The sequence below is a fragment of the Gossypium arboreum genome, chromosome 7 (genome assembly GCF_025698485.1).
Source record: "Gossypium arboreum isolate Shixiya-1 chromosome 7, ASM2569848v2, whole genome shotgun sequence".
NCBI lineage: Eukaryota > Viridiplantae > Streptophyta > Magnoliopsida > Malvales > Malvaceae > Gossypium > Gossypium arboreum.
The window spans coordinates 103,472,696-103,495,669 of record NC_069076.1 but is presented as its reverse complement, the minus strand read 5'-3'; the positions used below and the strand labels follow the sequence as shown (position 1 = coordinate 103,495,669).

Here is a 22,974-nt window from a genome sequence, read left to right as displayed (position 1 = left end):
AAACATAATTTTAACTAAAGTTAAGGAATAATTTGTATAATTTACCCTTTCAATTAATACATACAATTAATCTTGTTTAAGGGATAAATTACCTGTCCAAATTCGAAAGCTTACATGAAATATGGGAGAACTTGAGCAAAAACATTAAGTTTGAAAAACGAGCTTAGTTAAAAAAATTAATTCATTTAAAATATAAGTTAAATTTAGACTTAAACATTTAAAGTTTAAATCCGATTTAATCCGAACTGTTTTTTGATTTTGTAATATAAAAAATAAATATATAATATTAAAATATAGATTAAACTGACCTGGCACAATCGATCACACCCCACAACTAAGAAAACTAGTGTTATTTATTTAGTAGTTGGTGCAGAAAATCGATTAGGATAGAGCATTGTAAGCTACGCAAACATGACATAAATGATAAAAAAACCTCATCCAAAAAAAGTTGAGTAGGGTAAGCTAAGCTATTAAAATCGAAACAAAAGAATTCTACGTCGTTTTCCATCAAACAGTCACCAAAAATGAAAATTAAAAATAAAATAAAATAAATAGAGAGATCCAATAATCAGCCAAAATAGCTACGTCGCCATTTTCCAGCTCCGTCATTATCTTCCAATCTCCTTTGTTGTGCAAGTTGAAATCGACGGCGATAGAGTGTGCTAGCTAAAGAGAGTAGTAAAAAAAAAGAAAAGAATCTCGTCGATGTTCATTTCATTTAAGGAGAAATAAATTTACTACTATTATTATCCAATCGATGTAAAGAATGAGAGCACCGATAATTTATTCGTTGCGGTAGCTGTTTCTTGTGTAGATGATGATCGATCGACACTTTGCGTTTTGTTAAATGGAGATTTCTTCGAATCGATGAAGTGTTTCCGGTTTTGTTATGAATCTGAGTGTTAGATCGGCTTCTTGATGCATTGAGTTTACTTTTTTTCTTTCTTTTGTTTTTGGAGTGGAATCGATATAATTTTCTTTCTTCCTTTTTTTGGGGAAAACAATGATCAACGGCGGTTCCGAAACAGCCGTGGCTCCGGTGGGAGGATCGCAACCGCTTGACTGGAAGTTCTCTCAGGTGTTCGGAGAACGGACGGCCGGAGAGGAAATTCAGGAAGGTGTGCTATTTGGATTTATTCGATTTTGTTTCTCTTAGTGTTGATTTTGTCTCAGTGCTAAGAATTATGGAATTTTATTGTTTTTTAATCCTTATAGCTAATAATCTTTTTTTTTCCGTTGCTATTTATTTTTCCATTGTTTAAATTGGTAATATATATTGTTGGATTAGTGTATAATGTTAGGATCTAGGTCTAGCTTCACGCACTCTATAGCTTCTCAAGGTGTGATGTGAAGCAATGAAGAATTTTTTGTGTTCTGGAATTAACTAATTATCGGTTGAGTTCAGTAATTAAGTTGAGATTAGATGTTATTTACTGAAAGTCTGAAGAAGGAATTCAATGAACTCTAAATTGATCTAATTACTAGGTTCCTGGTCTTGGAGGGTGGTGCACCATGTAAAAAATGTACTAAGCAAGTCCTTTGTGGTAAGAGACTGAGTTTGCCTGCGTGACTGATGCTCTTTGACTTTAGGGTGTTATTTATGGACTAACATGGAAGTAAAACTAGTTTCATGCATTAATCAGATGGTCTTACTTAGGAGTCTGGCCATGCAAGTGACAGTTCGATGAGGTTTTGATCCAGTAAGAACCATAATTTCTTTGTGAACCACCTCGGCCTTGGCTGTTATTAGTTTTGCTCTTCATGATTCCTTCCTTGCATTGGCCTCAATTCTAAGCGTGATTAAATAGAATATTTTGAAGAGCTTTTCCATGATGCACTTTGCTTGATGAGTCTGCTTGTGTGAAGAAAACAGTTGCGGGCGTGATATACTTGGTACTTATATGTCCTACATGTTTTGCTTCTCTTTTCACTTCATTTACATGCCATTGTTTCTTTTTCAGTTGATATCATATCTGCAATTGAATTCAATAGAAATGGCGATCACCTTGCTACCGGTGATCGTGGGGGTCGGGTGGTTTTGTTTGAAAGGACTGACACTCAAGACGTACGTTCTCTGACCATTTTTCTTTTTAATATTTCTGAACCTGCTTGTTTCACTTATTGTGATTCTCCAGTGTTCTGTTCTTACACTTTGTCATACCGTTTTATAATATGTAGCATGTTGGACATCGAAGAGATCTAGAGAAGATGGATTATCCAATCAATAGGCATCCTGAGTTTCGCTATAAAACAGAGTTTCAGAGCCACGAACCTGAGGTATTTTTGTTTGGTTTGTGGTAGACATAAACATAGTGATTATTGGGAGTACATGCTAAAAACTTTCTGGACTTGAATATTGAAAATGCGTACTCCCTTGGTTTAATACAGTTTGACTATCTGAAGAGCTTGGAAATTGAGGAGAAAATTAACAAAATTAGGTGGTGCCAGTCATCTAATGGTGCTCTTTTTCTTTTGTCGACAAATGACAAAACAATCAAGTTATGGAAGGTAGGTAAAGGCATATTTTCTATTCTGGATTTTACAGTTATGAAGTTATACACAAATTATTATTGTGATAACTCCACTATTTTTTCCCAAGGAATATCAATATCCCAAAGCAGCAACATAGCAAATCTACAAATTTAACCTTGTTATCCTGTTGGGTATTTCTAATGTCATTTCAAACTTGTAAAGGTACAAGAGAAGAAAGTCAAAAAAGTATGTAACATGAACGTGGACTCAACCAAAGCCATGGGAAATGGTCCTATTGTTGGTTCAAGTATATCAACAAGCTCCAAACAATACATTGCAAATGGAGGATGCACGAGCAATGACTTCTCATTCCCAACTGGGGGTTTCCCATCTTTGCATTTGCCTGTGGTAGTTGTTGTGAATCCAGAATGCTTATTTGTTAAGATACTTTGGAATCAATTAATTTTTTTTGTCATATTTCCGTGGTTTAGGCAGTGTTTGATATGCCAATACTTTTATTATATGGTTTACTGATCTAACATGTAATGCTTCTGTCATATCTAGGTAACCAGTCATGAGACAAACCTTATGGCCAGATGTCGAAGAATATATACTCATGCTCACGACTATCATATCAATTCCATATCCAATAACAGGTGCGTATACTTACTTGGCTGAATTTAGCAAACCCTTACATATGGTAGATTTCTTTTATTTTCATTGGGTTTCCACTTTCTTGGGGCTGAATCCTTTTTGTGCTTAATTTTTTTTTTTTTTTTGGGGGGTGGGGGGGGTGGTGTTACACGTATAAAAATTATAGATTGAGAGAAAGTAATAGGAGTTGCTGCTCAACTTTTGAACCTAGAATACTTGGTCTTCTAAGCTTGTTCTTTATTTTATGAAGTACTTATTGTTCCTTTCTTGATTTGCAGTGATGGTGAAACTTTTATTTCGGCAGACGACCTGCGAATCAATCTTTGGAACCTGGAAATTAGCAGCCAAAGTTTTAACATTGTTGATGTGAAACCTGCAAACATGGAGGATTTGACTGGTCTGTATCTGTTTTGTAAATGGAAATTATGGATCTAATTTTGATATTTTTTATCTTCATCTTTTATTGCTTATGGGTTGATTGGTAAAAGATTCAGTTATTTCCAGTATTCCCATCCCTCTTTTTTTCCCCTTATGTATTTTGGTTATTTGCAAATTTTTCTTCCTCTTTTCAACACCCTCCTCTTCATTGGGTTACCAGGGGTGGGGGTTGGGAGGTTGAAGGGAGGTAAGCGCTATGGAGGAGTAGCAATTGAGTTGCTTCTCTCCCATTATCCTGTACTTCATTGACTCTCTTCTGTCCTCATACAACACTTTGGATTCTGCTGATATTATGAATTTATGATGTTTCCCTGTAAAGATAATACTATTATGTATTTTCCTGTTTGCATGATCCGTTTGCTATTTATACTTGCAGAGGTGATAACTTCAGCAGAATTTCATCCTACACACTGTAATATGTTAGCATATAGTAGTTCTAAGGGCTCAATTCGTCTTATTGATATGCGACAATCTGCATTATGTGATACTCACAGCAAATTGTAAGCGACCTGTTTTATCATGTCATTTGAAAAGTCATCACTAGCTTTCTGTACTATTATATTCTTTTTTTATGCTGTTTTCTTTCTGGTTTTATAAGTTTCCCCTTGATGGTACAGGTTTGAGGGACAAGAAGCTCCAGGTTCCAGGTCTTTCTTCACAGAGATCATAGCATCAATCTCCGACATTAAGTTTGCCAAAGATGGAAGGCATATACTAACTCGTGACTATATGACCCTTAAGGTTTATTTGTTTTTACGGAATTGATTCTTCTCTTTTGAACTACACTTTGCTCTTGCGTCATACCTGCTGGGTATGATGCCAGTATAATAGCTGAATTTCTCTATATATTTCCTCCTTTTTCAATTGTTTTGTGACAAGGTTTTGATTTATTGGCTCAGTTGTGGGACATAAATATGGATTCAGGTCCGGTTGCAACTTTCCAGGTTCATGAATATCTTAGACCTAAGGTAGTATATTCTACTATTTGGTTTAGATAATATTTTTAAAAAATGCTATATATTTTACCCGGTATGATGTTTTCCTCTCTTTTTTGGACCCTGAACAGCTTTGTGATCTGTATGAAAATGATTCCATCTTTGACAAATTTGAATGTTGCCTAAGTGGAAATGGACTTCGAGTGGCTACTGGTTCCTACAGGTACGCACATTACATTAATTCTAAATTGGTCTCTAAACTTCAAAATGATCTAATTGAATTTCCAAACTATCAATATCACTCCAATCAGGTCTTCTGTCAGCCATTCTGTTGACTTTTGTATTATATGTCTATTAATGACACGTCACTAGTTGAATGCAGCACGTCTCTTTTTTCAAACTTTTTTCTTTCATCATTTCTTTCTTCCTTTTCATAAAAATACAAATAAAAATAATAATTTTATACAATTAATATAACTGAATAGATTTTAATAAATTGTTTATTAGAATTTTATTTAAATTAGTATATGAATTATTATTATTTTTCTGTATTTATTTATATAAAAAAGAAATTAGAATTATTTTATAAAATTAATTCAAATGAATAATTTTCTAATTAATTATAAAATTTTAAATTTCTTTAATTATAACATAAATTATTATTTATTCTTATTTGTTTATAAAAAAAGGAATAAAAGAATAAAGAACATAAAGAAAAGAATAAAGTATAAAAACAAAAACAGAAAAAGCAAATAGGTGTCGCAACTAGATATGCGTCACCAATTGACAGAATTACTAATGGAAGGACCTGTTTGGAACAATGTGATAGTTTACAGACCTAATTAGAACGTTTAAGAGTTTAGAGACCAATTTAGAATTTGGCTCATAGTTTATGGATGTTTGGTGCAATTAACTCTTTTAGTAGTGATTCTTTTTATCATCCGAAATAAAACATCCACAATATGTCAGGACTTGAGCATCATATAATCTAGTGTTTTCTGTGATTCCAGCAATCTGTTTCGGGTGTTTGGTTGTTCTGAAGGTAGTACGGAAGCAACAACACTGGAAGCCAGCAAAAACCCCATGAGGTATGTTTTGATGTTGTCTGCTTGGCTATTGTTGATATTAGTGATGCTAGTTGCTGTAAAAAAAATAAAAGTGAAAATTGTTTCACCTTTCCTGATTTTTGAACTCCTGAGTCAAAAGGATGTATCATCATTTGTCAGAAATTCCCTTTTTTAATTTTGTGATTAATTTCCAGGAGACAAGGTCAGGCGACATCAAGGCCTTCAAGATCTCTTGGTAATCTCTCTGGTGTTGTCCGACGAGGTTTGTGTTTCACATCCTTACTGATTCGTAATTTGAAATGATTTGTAACTCATTTAATTGCATATTTTCATGATTTCGCTTGATTATTAGTGAATTAGTATTATAGCCATTTCCTGAGCACCTAGTTTTCAAATAATCGACTCAAAAAGCATTATATATAATATCTTTTGAGGTAAACATCTATTTAACTACATGCATCTCTCGTCGCCATTTTAGTGAATGGAGCAGATAACTCGGGAGTTGATGCAAATGGAAATGCTTTTGATTTCACTTCGAAGCTGCTACACTTAGCATGGCATCCAACCGAGAACTCTATTGCCTGTGCTGCATCCAACAGTCTTTACATGTATTATGCATGAAGAGGATCCAACGAAGCTTGCAATTATTTTTGCTGGGCAGAGCTTTTGGAGAGATTGCTTTGCCTTCATACCTTATTTAATGATGCAGAAAAGCTGCACCCATTTGTTGAACTCTTGGCTTCGAAGTCCAATCATGTCGACCACCACCAAAGCTCAATGCCGCTGTTGTTGATTTTGTCGATGAAGTACATTGACTTTATGATTTGATGGCCACTGATATTAATATTCTTTTGTAGGGATAGACACACAGTGCTATCCCTATTCTGTTTTGATTAGGATGAAGAAAATTCAATAGCACAACTCCATCTAACAACTCAACCACCACCCCCCAAAAAAAAAAAAAACTTCTATAATTAGAGGCTTTTGCTGCAATGTTACCAGGTTTGAGTTTGAGATAAATGAGATGTCAACCAAAATCTTCAGGAAAAAAAGGAGCTTATAATTCTCATTGGTTAAAATGTTATTGTACCATTTAGACTATATAAGTTTAACACATTTCTGAATTTTAGTTTATTAATAATTATTATTGTTATCAAATTCCTAACTATTCTTTTTGTTACTCCACAGAATTGCCGCTGGTTTGTATTGGTTTTTGGATGGTGTAGAAGTGGAAGAAGCTCTCCTTTTAAATCAAATTTACTGATGTCCATTTTAATTGATCTAAACAAATAATAAAATGCTAATTACTTATCAGTATCTGTGTAGATGTTGAAATTATGAGTTGTATGCACTATGCACACAATATCAGCTTCGGTTGTAGCTTAAAAATTAAAATAAAGGAATAAGACAGAGATGCAAATGTTTAAATATTAAATTTATTGGACATTATTGTATTATAAACTTTAGGTACCTGAATTGTTCCTAGTACAAGAGACAAGCCCAAAGGCCTATTTGGCATGTCGTGGGTGGCAACTTTAGTTCTTAGACCACCCTTATGTATTTCGAGTATGGACTATTTGTATTTTTTTATTAAAATATTATTATTTTGTTCATATTTGTTCAATTAAGACTTTTTATGATTTTCTTTATAAATAGAGATTATTGGTTTGATTAAAAAGGCATCACTTAAGTGTTGACACTCTATTAAAATCTAGTTAGATTTATTTTCTTAAATAAATTCTAAATTTTAAGAGGGTTTGTATTTCAGTTTTTAACTTTTGAGAGTTATTGATATTCATTTCAAGTATCAATAAAGTTTTCATTAAGTGTTCACTGCTTCGCAATTAGAGCTTACAGTCTAAGTAAGTAGAGATTTGAGAATAATAGAGAAGATCGTGTTAGTCAAAAGCTAGGAATATCTTATATTGTCTATTCCTAACACAAGTGCGAATTTGATAAATAATTTATTGTTATAAATATCACAACAACCATTTACAAAAAAACTATATTGGCTTTAATCAACTCTTTCAAAATTAAACAAGCTGAAGTTATGATAACCTCCTCCACAATATTAAAGAATTGAAGTAAAAGTTCTATCAAAAAAGAAATAAGAAATTAATCTTATAAGAAAATCTCCCTTGAGCATTTTACTTATAGAAAGTCAAACATAATACATGCTATGGTGGTAGGCTAGATTATCTATTTATAAGCATGTCTTAGCCTTACTTGAATCCTAAGTAATTAGTAATTATTAACGGCTAGTTCTCCATTCTTGTTATAGTTGAAAAATACTTTTTAGAAAAATGCTTTTAAAAAGCTTGGAAGAAAAGTATTGTGAAAAATATAGTTTATTAATTTTAGTGTTCTCCATTACTATTAAAATTTCATTTGAAGGTTAAAATGTACTTTTTGAATATGATAGTGGAAATTTAAAATTAATTAAATTATATGATATTTAAATAATTTAATATAATGGTACATAAAGTATAAATGTTAAATAATTTTAAGTAATTAATATAATTTTTTGTAAATTAATGATACATAAATTACTTTAAAAACTTAAATATAATAATAATTTATATTTAAATAATCTAATATAATGATAAATTATATTTAAATAATTTGATATAATGGTACATAAAATATAAATTAATCTAATTTTTATGTACTTGTAAATAACTAATATAAATAAGGATATTTTGATTATTTTCGCTTTCAAACATAAAAGTTAAAAGTTAAAAGCACCTAAATTCCAACTTTTGCGTTTGGGTGGAAAAACACACTTTCATCGTTGTTGGAAAAACTTTCCTGTTGTTAGGATAATTTCCATTTTAATCACTCAACCGTCAAGTCATTAGCGACATCTGATATTACAAGTCACCTCATTACCACGTGAATTTTTTCGATGTCAATAAAATTATTTTTTTTCCATGTAAAAAAAAATTGAAACATTTTGTAGCCCTAAAAAGACAGATTAAATCTTTTGATATCGTCTAGACGGATCGGGATAAAAAATCCCAAAAATTCCAAAAGCTGAGAAATTTAGGTTAGGGACTTTGATAGATTGTTAAGAGCGCTAGAAAGAAATGTAGGGTTTTGATATATTTGTATTGCAAATATTTGGGTTCGTAGAGTTTGTATTGTTGCTCAAGATTCGAATAAAAAATCTGCTCCAGTTGCTGTTCATGATTTGAACAAAAGACCTACTCGAGTTGCTGTTAAAAATGGCGAAAACAAGCTTTAGAAGCAATTGAAGCGCCCGATTACAATTGCAAAAATGAATTGAAAGCATTCGATGAAACAAAATCAAGAGTGAAATGGCTCGTAGATTCTAACGTATCGAAGATTCCAACCATTTTCATCAATCAATAGTATAAGCTGGAGAGAAACAACAACATCCATGGCGACTCCATCAATGGTGGAATCTCGATCGTAGGAAAATATTTTACAAAGTTTATTGCCACCATTCATTATCAACAGATTAGGAATTTTGCAATACAAACAAATATAATTTTTACCTAAAGTTATGGCACAAAGATAAAAATTGATATTAAAGTTTTGTAATGGACAGTTTCAAAGACTTATTTCTCCTATTCCTTAACCCAATTTAAATTAGCTTACAATTGATTAATCCTTTACTTACTGAAACTAGAAGTTGAAGATTGTAATTCTGTGAATTAACAACACGAAAAAAAAAAAAGGTATGTAAATTAAGGAATATTTTAATAAGGAATAGCAAATAACTATTATAGAAACCTAATTTAAATAAACTTACAATTGATTTCAACTTCTAAAAGTGGAAGACTATTAACAACCTAATTTAAGTGGAAAAATAATATTTGAAGTCCATTTAAGTGCACGCTCTAAATTTAAAAATCTAATATTTGCACGCTCTAAATACCCATATAAGTGCTGAAAATACTTAGTTTCATCACCTCTTATTTTATTTCCTGACTTGAATTATTTGCAGGGACCAAGTTGCTACTGGTTTTCTGAAAGAACAAGTATGGAGAATTCTATGCCAGATTGGGAATATCTACCAGAATTCTGTCTTCTTCCTGTTTTTGAGAAAATAGATGAACCCATCAGTCGGGTTCAATTTGGTGTTGTTAGCAGATATTGGCATTCACTTTTCAATACTTTTCTTGACATCAAGAGGCGAACATCCACAAATCTAGTTCCAATGCTGATGATTCCATCCAAAAAGAGCACCACAAAGCGAAAAATATACAACCTACAAGCCAAATCAAAAATCGCTGAGATTGAATTTCCCAAGCCTTATACATGGAGATTGTAACGGCCTAATTTTCAGTGGTGTCGGAAATGGTGATTTGAGATCACTAAATTCGACAAATAAGATTGAACAAGATAGTAATTTAATATTTATGAGTCAAGTAAGAATTTAGATGAAATTAGTGAATTAAAAGAATTTATTAGGTCAAACGGGTCAAAAATGAGGTATCGAGACCTCAAAGTTGAAAATCGAGCTATAAATATTTTTATAAATATTTATGGAGTGTCATTGAGTTAGTATTAAAGTTTCGTTAGAAAATTTTAACGTTTGGATGGCTAATTAATTGAAAATGATTAAATTGAAAATAGCACAAAATTTGTTAAATTGTGAGTAAATAGCTTAAGTATTTAAAAGATGGATTTAAAGAGCAATTAGACCCAAAGGTTAATGGCGGACGGTTTAGGTATGAAATAAGCAAGAAAACAATGTGAACAAGGGCAAAATTTGGAAATAGATAAAAGTTAATAGTTAAATAATGATGTAATTGAAAAATCTAGACATTTTCTTCATAATTTCTCAGCCAAAACGCCATAGAAGGTCTGGAGAAAGCTGGTTTTCATATTTTTACATCATGTGAGTCTAATTCTTGCTTTTTCTTGATAATTTTTATGTTTTTATGACTTTTACAATTAGGTCCACTTGTAGAATTCATTAGTTTTTGATTTTATGGGTGAAATTGGAAGTTACCCTGGATGGATAAGGGAATTTTATGATGAATTATTATGAAATTTAAGTTCTAATTTAATATTAAGGTGGTTTTATTAAGTGATTTTGATAGGAAATGATATTTAGGACCTAATTGTGAAAAAGTTGTGAATTGAAGGTTGCTGTTGAAATTCAGAATATAAAAGATTTTGAAATAGTTTATAATGATAAAATAAAGTGTTAATTGAGAAAAATTAGTTCAATTGATGGGTGAATTGAGTAGGGACTAAATTGTGAAAACTGTAAATTTTGGGGTAAAAGTGCAATTTCGAAATTTGAACAGCATAAATTGTGAAGTGAAATAGAAATTAAATAAATGCTAATGAGTAGAAATATTTTATATTATATATCAAGAATCTAAAGAAGAACGAGGAAAAGAAAAAGTTGCGGAATAGTCCCAAAATTTCAATATCTTCTACAAATTAGCCGGGTAAGTTCATATGGTTGAAATTAGATGTTTATTTGTGAATGATTGAAGTATATAATGTGTTATTATATACGAATTTGTTGTGGGATTGTGTAGATTTTGTTAATGAAAGAATAAATGTGGAAATGCAAATTAGGAAAAACGCAGATTGAGTACGTTCAGTATCGTGACGTGTGATGAATTGATTGGATAAGACCATGGTTGTTCCATGGCAAAGTGTGAAATGTAGGTATGGTATCATCCATACTGAGTTGTGAAATGTAGGTATGGTATTATCCATACCGAGTCATGTGAAATGTAGGTATGGTATTATCAAATCCATCTTGAGTTAAGAAATGTAGGTATGGCATTTCCCATACCGAGTTAAAAAATGTAGGTATGGTATTTCAATGAGGAAAACCATACTGAGTTGTGAATCGTGGCATTGAACAACGACGTACTCAATTTCGTAAGCCGTTTCCTAATTTGATTATAAGAAATAAAAGAGAAGTGATCCAAATGAAAGAGATTGAGTAGTTATTCTTGTTGAGCTCAACTATGTGAATTATTATAACAATGGTTGTGAATCGCAGGAAACTTTAGTAAATGTTTTGGTATTGTTTGGAAATATTATGTTTGGTAAGCATTACTTTTAACCTATGAACTTACTAAGCTTCAATAAGCTTACTTGTGTGTGTTTAATATTTTATGTAGATTGACTTGAAGTGAAGTGGGTAGATCGGATCAACACAACAAAGCACACTATCCAGATCAATTCGGTAGCTTTTGTTTTATGTTTGAAGATTTATATGGCATGTATAGAATTTGAATGAATTGAAGTAAAGATGTTATAAACTAGTTAACAATATTTGTACTAAAATAGTTTTCGTAAGTAGCAGTAGTTTGACTTTGAAAAATCACTAAAAATAGTAGAAATTGAATTAAATAATTAATAAATTATGGAATCGAATCTCGATGAGTCTATTTTCATATGGAAGAAGCAAAATAGGTATATGAGCTATATTTTATGAGATGTTTAAATTTTTGTGAAACAGGGCCAGAGCAATTTCTGGATCCCCTGTTCTGACTTTGGAAATTCACCATAAATTTTACAAAGATAATTAGAAGTCATACTTTATATGTACAGATTCCTTATTGAGTCTAGTTTTATTAGAGACAAACGGCATAGTCATTGAAGCTCTGTACAGAGAGATATCTGATTCGTAATACACAAAGGTCAGAGTAGTCAAACCCTGAAACAGGGGAGATTTTAAATAATAAACTGTACTAATTGGCTTGACCAAAAATTCTAGAAAAAAATTGGTAAGTAGATATATGAGTATAAATTCAGAGAAAATTTATGGATTTGGATTTCGAGTTTTATAACTCGAGATATGAATTATTTAGCAACTATGACACAGTTGGACAGCTTGTCTGGAAAGTGTGATATAAATTGTTTGAATTTGTTTAAGTGCTCAAATAAGTTTAGTAATGCCTCGTGCTCGACTCCGGCGACGGTCTCGGGTAATGGGGGCGTTACAGAGATACTGTGGTTCTTATTATGGTTGGTTAGCCACAGTAGATGAGAGCTTCAATATAACTCTTTCAAATCCTTTTGAAAATCTTAGCATTCATCTTCCTCAGTTTGACAGCATGGCATATGATAGTGGGCACTACACATATAAAATTTTAAAGGTTGTGTTATCAGATGATCCCTTGTTGCATCCGAATGATTTTGTAGTTGTCATAATTTATAGTGTTTATGGCAGATTAGCCTTCTATAGGCCTCGCCAAGAAAATTGGATATACATGGATGTCGATGAAGATCAATCTCTTTTCCTTGATATTCTTTTCCATAAAGGTTTGGTTTATGCTATCTGTATCATTCGATGTTAATGGTGTAGAAGATGATGAAAGTTCAAAGCCACCAAAATTGAACACAAGTATATCTTGTTAAGTCATCTATGGGAAATTTATACTCCATCCATAAACATCTAGATTTTGAAGAGGTTGGTGAAAGAAGTGTTCATTGGAAAAAAAAATTCACAATTTTCAAATTGATTTTAGATGATGAAAACGGTAAATTGTTAGAAAAGAAAGAGGTAGACAGTATAGATGGAGATATAGTTTTTGTGGGTGATAATAAGACCTTAGCAGTTTCAGTTTTGGATTTTCCTGAAGGCCAGCCTAATTCTATATATTTCACGGATGATTTTATTGATAGGGATACATATGAGATATTGATATTTTTCATTTGAAAGATGGAAGCTTGAAAAAATATTATCAATTCAAATCCTCGTACAAAGATCTTTCTCCTTATATTTGGATCTCGCCCTCAAAAGAGTATAATTAGAGTTTAGGATAGTACGTTTACTTCATTATTATCACCCTCTTCACAAAATTTGTCATTCTTAAATTTTCCTCAATTATTATACAATTGTTTTATGTATTTGTTAATATTAAGTTTACTCAATTTATTTTATTTATAGAAATATTAATTAGAACGAGAATAACCGTTACAAAAACAAAAAATTATTATAGAACTTACAATTGATTTCAACTTCTAAAAGTGAAAGAATATTAACATCTTAATTTAAGTGGAATAATAATACCTGAACTATTTCGAAGAAGGAAGACTATTGACATCCTATTTCTTTCCTGAAAGTTTTCTATCTTTGATTGAAGCTGTACTTTTTTCTTATTTTGTTGGTAGATTTAATTTCAAAGAAAAGAAGGAAGAAGGATCGGTTGATTTAAAGTAAACTTTATCCTTATGTATTAAGGTTTAAATAAATTTATTTTTCTTGGACATAAAGCTGATCAGATTTAATTAGAGATGAAGCATTTCTTAAAATTAAAAGAGAAGATTTTATGTCAATAATTTCTTTATTTTAAATGTTGATTTATCTCCTTTGTTTCTTGGAGAAAATGTAGAACTCGGCCTATTTATTACCCCACATGTTGGGGGTGAATCGTCAGTGCTTTTTGTCAAGTGGTTTTTTGCTCCCTATTTTTGCATTTGTGTTAGGTATTTCATTGGAGAATAAAATTTGTTTTAAGTAAAATTGTTTGGGGTGAATAATTGTAACATTGGAGGTGTTTTGTGTAAACGTATCTTGAGCTTTTTTTTTAATATGAATTTAAATTTTTTGTTGAATATAATCATTCACTTAACAAAATTAAGTAGAGTAAAATTGGTGAATTTAGATTGCGTTAACAAATCACACGTGTTATTAAATTATCTTATTTCAAACATGTGAAACATTGCATTAGACATCTAATAAAATGTAAAATTTTTAAAATAATATTTTAAATTAAAATTTACAATTGTAATTAAATGAGATTTAATCAATATTTATAAATATCTATATAAAATATACATGGACTTAATAATTGGACGGATTAATTTAGTTTTGAGTAGAATTTATTCAAGTTATCATTCGAGTTTAAGGCTCAATTCTGTCATCATAAATTTGTATAATTTTGAGTTTTGATCTCTTTAAATCTTTTTAAACTATTTAAATTGAGATATTTCAAGCTCGAATCACCACGAATTTTAGTTTTGAATCGATTTAGATTTAAGTTATTGTCTTTTTATGATTAAATTAGATTGATTCCCGGATTAAAATGGATGCATTACGAAAGAAAACACTTTGTTTAGTCTCCTAACCCACACGTGGTAGGCAACGAACCATTACAACAAAGACAATTAATAACACCACAAAACATAAACCATAACCCGAGAGTGAGTTGGTAACTGAGTCAAAATCTTCCAAATCTCTGGGCCTCTCCAAAGGGAATCCTCTCTTCTCTAGAAACCACCGTCGAGCCATGGCTCTAATCACCCGAACCACCGCCAATCGCCTCCCTCACCTCCTCTCCCTACAGCGTGCCCTCGCTATTCACACCACCGTCCCTTCTCTCTCCTCTTCTGCCACCCCAACCACATACGCCCGGCCTTCTCCGCCGTCCACCTCCGGCACTCCCTCCAGTCTCTCTAAGCCTGCTGAGTACGTGATCTCCAAGGTCGATGACCTCTTGAACTGGGCCCGTCGTGGGTCCATCTGGCCCATGACTTTCGGCCTCGCTTGCTGCGCCGTCGAAATGATGCACACCGGTGCTTCTCGCTACGACTTCGATCGCTTTGGTGTCATTTTTAGGCCTAGCCCTCGCCAATCCGATTGCATGATTGTTGCTGGCACTCTCACCAACAAAATGGCCCCTGCTCTTCGCAAGTATTATCTCATCTCATTCTTAGGGTTTCATTTAAAAAAAGTTAATTTATGATCCTTTATTTTGATCTGTATGTTAGATTTGGGATTTCATGAGAATGTGAACTGTTGCAGTCCCAACCTTTTCTTAGCTCGTTGGGTTACAGGCGTAATCGCAAAATTCAATTCGTGAACCCTCTATTTGATTTGTGTTAAGGATATATTTACAATTTAATTTGTGACTGAATTGCTTTGATTTTTGGAAGATATTTTTTTCTTTGAAATTGGTGGATTGTTTTTGGGAATATGATACATAAATTAAAAATGAACTGAAAAGCTACTTGAGGCTGTTTCTTCTTTAACATGATACATAAATCGAGAAGGTTATGTATATTTTTTCTATTACTCTATTCAACTTATGAGTTTCTTTCTGATTATCGGGAGAATTGTTGAAGAGTTAGTAACATAAAAAACTATGATTGCATCATTTTGTATCTGTAATCTTTTAAGCCCTTAGCTCGGTTGACCAAACATAGATCTTAATGGTGTAAAACCTGAAGCTCAAGCTTGAATGGTCCTGGATAAGTTCGTGTGGTCTAACTGGGGCTTGATGTTTTAGGAAGAAGATTCATAGTTATTACAAACATATTAGTACACATTGATTTTTTATTTTTATTTTTAACTTTTATTTTATGGTGTTTCTGGACTTGTGGAGAACTACCCAAACCCAGAATGAGCTAGCTTATTTGGCATGCAATTTTGTCTCATGACAGCCTTAGCCTAAACGTCTGATGGTGAATTCAGAGTGGGATGTCCGTGAAAAGTTTTCTTGTTTTAATGGTATTTTGACAAATATGATTTATTCCCTTTGTTGTGCTGAACAAATCCAACCTATTAAGTTTTCACCCCTGATGGTATCCCACTCTCTGCTTTGAATATTAAGATTCTTGTTAGCATTCCCCAAATTTTGTTGCTTGGTCGTGTATGTTACAAATTCTTCATTTTGAAGTTTGTTACTCTAGGCTCGAGGGATTCTCTACGAATTATGTGAATGACTTGGCAAAGAATCAACACTGTGTCTCCATTTCTGCTTCTTCTTCCTGCCTGTCTTCATATTTCCTGTTTGTTTTCCAGTCTTCGGTTATGCTCTGCTTTGGTAATTTAGTTTATGGTTTGTAATATTTTTAGGGTTTACGACCAAATGCCAGAGCCTAGGTGGGTGATTTCAATGGGAAGTTGTGCAAATGGTGGTGGGTACTACCACTACTCATACTCAGTTGTAAGAGGTTGCGATAGAATCGTCCCTGTTGACATCTATGTTCCTGGTTGTCCACCCACTGCGGAGGCGTTATTGTACGGAGTTCTTCAATTGCAGAAAAAGATCAACAGGCGCAAGGATTTCCTCCATTGGTGGTCCAAGTAAGAAATTTTGCAAGTTATTTCAGGGCTATTTGCACTGCATTTTGCAGTGTTGAGTAACAAATAAATAAAATCAAACTTTCCGGTGAAATGCCATGTAGATGGAGATTGTTAAGAAAAGCTTTTGATTATAAAAGTTCATGGGGTTTCTATTACTTTGCATGGTGACTGTACTTCCTGTATCATTTGGAACTTACAGTTTTTGTTTCGGATTTAAATGGGTATGAAATATGAATAATTTCATTGTTTTGTTGTGGTATTTATCTGGATTTGATGGTTTTTGCATTCATGCAAGTGTTTATCTTCTTATTTTGTGGAAGACGAATTTGGTCAAAAAAGTTCTATTGATAATTGGTTAACTCAATTTTATTGGTTTAGTCAATTATGATGTTAAATTGGTCAATTATTGATTATTAGAATTCATTATTGAATCGGCCTATCGATGTTAAATTGATTTGATTAGATAAATTGTTTTAGGTCGGCAGTACCAAAAATTTAACCTTGCAAAAAAGGCCTTTTATACCCTAATAACAACCATTTTATTCCAAAAGTGAATTTTGATTCAAGGACAACTAATGATGCTTTCATATGTAGTTTCCCAAATAAGAGAAAATCCCTTCTATCAACAATTCTCTGCATTCAAAACCGATGGCAATCCAAACTCAAAGTTTAGTTACTGATGACATGGATCTTCTTTTAGATCCTCACCAAGAATGTCTTCATACGAAATAGGAACTCTAATCCTGTCATGAATAGCTTTTCATGTTCCTTCGGTACTGAACTGTTCCTCCCGAGTTTGTGGAAGCAGTTGAGAATCTTCCAAAACACTTACCGAGGTTCCATTAGTCAGATTGCAAGCAGTTTCTCGGGACGAGTTCTCTTTGTTCTGTGCTAGTGCCCGTCCGACATTTTCTTGCTTGAATTGCTTCTGCAAAATTATAAATACCACAACTCACATATTCGATGTTACAATTCGAAGAACGAAACTAATTACTAGCTTTGGTTACTCATAACATGAAACAAGAACCAAGGCCTGGAAATCTAAACCCAAGTTCAATGGCTACTATATCAAAAACAAGAGTTGCTTGAATCATACTTATATTTCAACATAAAGGAACATGTCATATGCAATTAGATTAGTCATTAGGTAGCCAAACTATAAGAAACATCAGGCTTTAACCGCTAACGGTTTACCTTTGGATATAAACCAGACAATTATTTAGACATCTGATTGCTGGATGAATCAGAAAGCTCTCATGCATACACGTGTATATATATATTCATAAGCTAATGAAAAGGCAAGCTAATCAAAAGGCTTACTTTAAGTGCCTATTAATACGCACCTCGAAGTCTTTGGTTTTTTTCATTATTTCGCGATAAGCAGCGGGTTGTCGCACTTTTAGGATATTCCATAATATGCCACCACCTGTCCGACAACGTTTTCCATCGGCAGTCATCTGACCTCCACAAGATTGAATTGCACCCACCTGGGAACTTTGTATTTCATCATACCATCCCAGAAGGAAAATTGCAATAGGAAAAATGAAGGAAAATGAAGGAAAGAAAGTATCAAACCGAGCATGGAATAGAACAGTAAGATATATTGAGATTATCATAACATATAACAAAAACCATAATTTGCAACAGAGGTAAAAAGGGCATAAGGAAGAAGAAACAAGTCATGAATTTCCACTTATTCCTATATATACATCAAGCAATGGTAGCCAAGGTGAGGGACTTCAACACAACAATCTTATGAGCCATGGCCATGATGAAAATTGTTTTCCACACCGGACACCAAATCAAGGAATCTCCAAAACTATGTCACATAATACTTGGGTATATGTATCCGACATGTGTATGGTTAGATTTTCCTGTACTCAAAGGTCATATCACATACGTCGGGCACATATAGAAAAATGAGAAGTCCGAGCAACATAGCTCCAAAATCAAAAGAAAAGCTCAATGTTTTAACCATTATCAGTTGCAAATGGGATACTAATGATAAATATAAACCCATCATTTGTACATTATAAACACAGATAATTGAGTAAAAAATATACCTCCACGACAAGATCACTCAATGCAGAAACCCCCAAGCACCCCACAGCGTTGTACACCATGTATGACTTCTTTTCTTTTAATCGTCTACAAGTGTCTAACACAAACCTGCAAAACCCACATTTATCAATTTATAAACAAATTAACTATGTTTTGATGGAAGAAAAATTTTTCATAGAGAATTACTGGTTTATATCCGAAGGTTTATGTCCAGAACCACCCTTTTTTCTCTTATTCTTCCTCTTATTTGCTCGGCGCTTTTTATTTTTACTTTGGGGCACCTGATTTTCACCATTAACAGCAGCAGAGCCGCTTTTTTCCCGGTCATTTCCCGAGTTACAACATTCCACGAGCTCTCCTTCTTCAACGTCAACCATCTCTACATCTTCTCCATATCCTAAATCTTCGTCTTCGTAAATCGCTTCCAATATGCTCTCTCCTTTCTCCATCAAGAATTTCAAAACCAAAACAATCCCAAAAAAATTAAATTTTATGGCCCTTAAATGGACAATGGAGAAGTTTACCGGCCGAGCTTTCGGTGAACGTGCGAACGTTTTTGAGTGTATATTAGTGGGGATTTTTCGGTTTTGTATATGTAATGCAAAGGGAAGCCCAACTGAATAGTATGAGCCGATTGTCGGAGAGAAAGCCCATAAAAAAATTTAAATGGGCCTTCACCCAATTTTCTAAGCAACTCTCATCACAACCGCCAATTATATACGATTCCTAATCATCAATATCGACGCCCCAGATGCAAGCACACATTTTTATAAAAAAATTATAGATAATGTAGCTCTGGGCCCCTTACGTATCCTTTACTATGTGATAATGTAAATATATCTATGTATAGCAGCTGCAAAAGGTCTGAAGAATCTGTTTCCTTTTTATGGTTCTCTATAATTTGGCCAAATCATGACATCTCTTGTGGTTGGTGCGATTCTTCTCTTGTTGTCGTTGACCGGAATTGTCTCAGCCGGTAGAGATGTAACCGGAGACATACTCCGGTTACCTTCAGAAGCTAATAAGTTCTTCCATGGGGGCGACGATGATGAAGTTGAAGGCACGAGATGGGCGGTCTTGATTGCCGGATCTAATGGATATTGGAATTACAGGCATCAGGTCATAAATAGCCTAATTTGTCAAAAAAGTTACTTATTTTGGGGAATTTTATGATGAATTTATTGTTTTTTAATTCATAATGATTGATGGGTCGTATTAATTTTGAAGGACATATTTATCTATATATTTGTTTCAGGCTGATGTTTGTCATGCTTATCAACTGTTGAGAAATGGTGGCCTAAAAGAGGAAAATATCATTGTTTTTATGTATGATGATATTGCCTACAATGAAGAAAACCCTAGACCTGGAATCATCATTAACAATCCCCATGGTGATGATGTTTATAAGGGTGTTCCAAAGGTTTATTCTTTTTTCATGGTTACTTGTAATCTTCTTTAAAAAGATTATAAATTGTATGCCTAATTGATGTTCTTATGCAGGATTACACTGGAGAAAATGTTACTGTTAACAACTTTTTTGCTGCTATCCTTGGAAACAAATCTGCTCTTACAGGGGGTAGTGGCAAAGTTGTTAATAGTGGCCCCAGTGATCATATCTTCATATATTACTCTGACCATGGAGGTCCTGGTGTACTTGGTTAGTTCTCATTAGCTTGGTCATTAACTTCATATCTATTACCTTGGATTCTTGTATGTCATTTCGGCTTGAAACTTAATATTGGTTTATAGAGTTGCTAATGAATAATGATGACTTGTGTGTTAATCCAGGCATGCCTACCTTACCTTATCTTTATGCTGATGATTTGATTGATGTTTTAAAGAAAAAACATGCTTCCGGGACCTATAAAAGCTTGGTAAATTTTTTTGTTCTAAATATCTGTCGGTTTCTAGATGTCTTGTTCATCACTATGTTGTAATTTTTAATTTCTTGTCTGCCTGTATGTAACTTTGTAGGTATTCTATCTTGAAGCTTGTGAGTCTGGAAGTATCTTTGAGGGTCTTCTTCCCGAGGGTTTGAACATCTATGCAACGACTGCGGCAAATGCAGTCGAGAGTAGCTGGGGAACCTATTGTCCTGGAGAGTATCCAAGTCCTCCCCCAGAGTATGAAACCTGCTTGGGAGACTTGTACAGTGTTGCTTGGATGGAGGACAGGTACATATAATTTTTCATCTACCCTTCGGATCATTGAATCTGTGAGGTTTTTGAAGTTGAAGCCTGTTGCCTATATCTGTTTTCGATAGATTTAAGTTTGGCATCTTCAGTTTATTTCATGTCTCTAAGAATTTGGTAAACAAATACAAAAATCAGAGGCAAGGTAGGTGGATATATTCTGATTCTTTTGATATCATCTGGATTAAATTAGGATATATTTTAATCCTAAGGAATCAGTTTTTTTTCTTAATAGTTGAGTTACATCTCTCAGAATGTATTTTTAATGTTCTGTATCTTGTTGAGCAGCGACATACATAATCTGCGGAAGGAGACTTTGCACCAGCAATATGAACTTGTAAGGCTTTTTTAAACCTATGCTTTGCGACTTCAATGTCATCTTCCTATAGAAGTTATTTATTACTGCTATATAGATATAAATAAATATGAAACTATATACTGAAAATGAGTGGTCGGTCTAAGTTCCTTTGACACTGAATTGAAGTGCCAATGAGTCTATTCAGTATTATGCTAAAATCTAAATGGTTACCCGGTTGCGTTATATGGTGAAATTTCACTGTGCTGGTCTTTACAGGTAAAAAGGAGGACTATCAATGGCAATTCTGCATATGGCTCTCATGTTATGCAATTTGGTGATATAGGAATTAGCATGGACAATCTCTTCACATATTTGGGTACTAATCCTGCTAACGATAATTTCAAATCCGTCGATGAGAACTCTTTGTTGCCACCCACCAAAGCTGTTAATCAGCGCGATGCTGATCTTGTCCATTTCTGGGATAAGGTTTGTATCTTATATCTCTTGCATCGGATATTACTGTGAATGAGTAAGATATGAACACTTTGTTCCGTACTTTGAAAGCTGAACTGCTAGTTTAGAGCTCATCCCACTCAAGTTATTTTTGAACCTATTGTGCAGTATCGCAAGGCACCTGATGGCTCAGTTAGGAAGGTTGAAGCTCAAAAGCAGGTTATGGAAGCCATGTCCCATAGAATGCATGTAGACAACAGTATACAACTCATTGGAAAGCTGTTATTCGGAGTCGAAAGAGGCCCTGAAGTTTTAAACACTGTTCGACCAACTGGTCAACCTCTTGTTGATGACTGGAAATGCCTTAAGAAAATGGTAATACCCTTGATTCTCAGTCCCTCTTCCTCATTTTCCTTTTTCTCATCATGCAACATACGAAGATGCTCTGTCCATTGACACAGGTCAGAACCTTTGAGACGCACTGCGGATCACTGGCACAGTACGGGATGAAACACATGCGTTCCCTTGCAAACATCTGCAATGCTGGAATTGAGACAGAAAAGATGGGTGAGGTATCGGCACAAGCTTGTGTCAACATTCCTTCAGGACATTGGGGTTCTGTTGAGAAAGGGTTCAGTGCATAAAATGTAGCAGAATTGTCAACTGTTGAAGACCTTAACTTTGATGATGTTGTATTTCATAATGTGTTTTCCTAAGAGATATGTATATATATATAAACTCTCTGCATTTTTATGATTATTCATGTGATTGCTTCTGCCCAAAATTGTTGGGTAGCCACACTGAACCAGACATGCTTAATTTAAATTAATGTGCTTCAGTTATGATTCAAATGAAATATTGCAAAGCCTAAAATGTAATCTTTTTGGTGTAACATCTTTCAATTACATTAAAATAAATTTATTTAAATCTCCGCAGGGCAACACTTTGACACTGCAGTTTTTTTTCCTCTCTTCAAGTTTTGAATCCGAAACTTTGCTTAAAGATATTGGAATTTTTATCAGTTATTCTTTACGTTGCATAAAGGATAAAGGATATTGAGACTGTTTGTAACGGACATATGCTGGAGAAACTTAAAATTTAGGAAGTTGCTAAATAAAAATAAAAATAAAATTATATTCACATATTTGGATTTAATTTTTTTAAAATTAAAATATGTTTCAAGTCCCTATATTTTTTGTACTTTTGTATTTAGTCCTCTTTTTTTTTATTTTTAGGATTTAATTCCTTTAGTTTTCATATTTAAAAATAGATCCAATTGTTAATATTGTTAAATTTTTTATTAAATTTAGGTCATTACAACATTTTTTCATTACATGGTTACCAATTGAGGATTTTTTAATTTTAAAAT

The 22,974-nt window shown here is 33.2% G+C and overlaps 4 protein-coding genes across 5 annotated transcripts; 3 read left to right on the top strand and 1 right to left on the bottom strand.

The window, feature by feature from the left end:
* The first annotated feature begins 389 nt into the window (after positions 1–389).
* On the top strand, positions 390–7,219 carry LOC108459668 (serine/threonine protein phosphatase 2A 55 kDa regulatory subunit B beta isoform-like). 2 transcript variants are annotated; one of them, XM_053031101.1, is made up of 14 exons: positions 390–1,118; positions 1,962–2,065; positions 2,179–2,277; positions 2,389–2,508; positions 2,695–2,880; positions 3,037–3,128; positions 3,405–3,523; positions 3,941–4,064; positions 4,182–4,305; positions 4,464–4,532; positions 4,631–4,722; positions 5,510–5,587; positions 5,761–5,828; positions 6,045–7,219. In XM_053031101.1, the coding sequence occupies exons 1-14, from the start codon at positions 1,004–1,006 to the stop codon at positions 6,185–6,187; spliced, it is 1,533 nt and encodes a 510-aa protein (XP_052887061.1). In that variant the 5' UTR covers positions 390–1,003; the 3' UTR covers positions 6,188–7,219. The 2 variants fall into 2 exon arrangements, with proteins under 2 accessions (XP_052887061.1, XP_052887060.1); XM_053031100.1 differs by having other exon boundaries at positions 2,695–2,883.
* A 7,432-nt stretch (positions 7,220–14,651) lies between these two features.
* Positions 14,652–16,860, top strand: LOC108485792 (NADH dehydrogenase [ubiquinone] iron-sulfur protein 7, mitochondrial). Its single transcript, XM_017789929.2, has 2 exons — positions 14,652–15,206; positions 16,371–16,860. The coding sequence occupies exons 1-2, from the start codon at positions 14,803–14,805 to the stop codon at positions 16,603–16,605; spliced, it is 639 nt and encodes a 212-aa protein (XP_017645418.1). The 5' UTR covers positions 14,652–14,802; the 3' UTR covers positions 16,606–16,860.
* A 256-nt stretch (positions 16,861–17,116) lies between these two features.
* Positions 17,117–19,222, bottom strand: LOC108485263 (uncharacterized). Its single transcript, XM_017789097.2, has 4 exons — positions 18,849–19,222; positions 18,665–18,770; positions 17,945–18,088; positions 17,117–17,529 (listed from the first exon to the last, which is right to left on the bottom strand). Exons 1-4 carry the CDS (start codon positions 19,109–19,111, stop codon positions 17,362–17,364), a joined length of 681 nt encoding a protein of 226 aa, XP_017644586.1. The 5' UTR covers positions 19,112–19,222; the 3' UTR covers positions 17,117–17,361.
* A 180-nt stretch (positions 19,223–19,402) lies between these two features.
* Positions 19,403–22,461, top strand: LOC108456312 (vacuolar-processing enzyme). Its single transcript, XM_017754913.2, has 9 exons — positions 19,403–19,781; positions 19,918–20,082; positions 20,163–20,319; positions 20,451–20,536; positions 20,637–20,836; positions 21,143–21,191; positions 21,429–21,638; positions 21,774–21,980; positions 22,067–22,461. The coding sequence occupies exons 1-9, from the start codon at positions 19,575–19,577 to the stop codon at positions 22,247–22,249; spliced, it is 1,464 nt and encodes a 487-aa protein (XP_017610402.1). The 5' UTR covers positions 19,403–19,574; the 3' UTR covers positions 22,250–22,461.
* Positions 22,462–22,974: the final 513 nt, after the last annotated feature.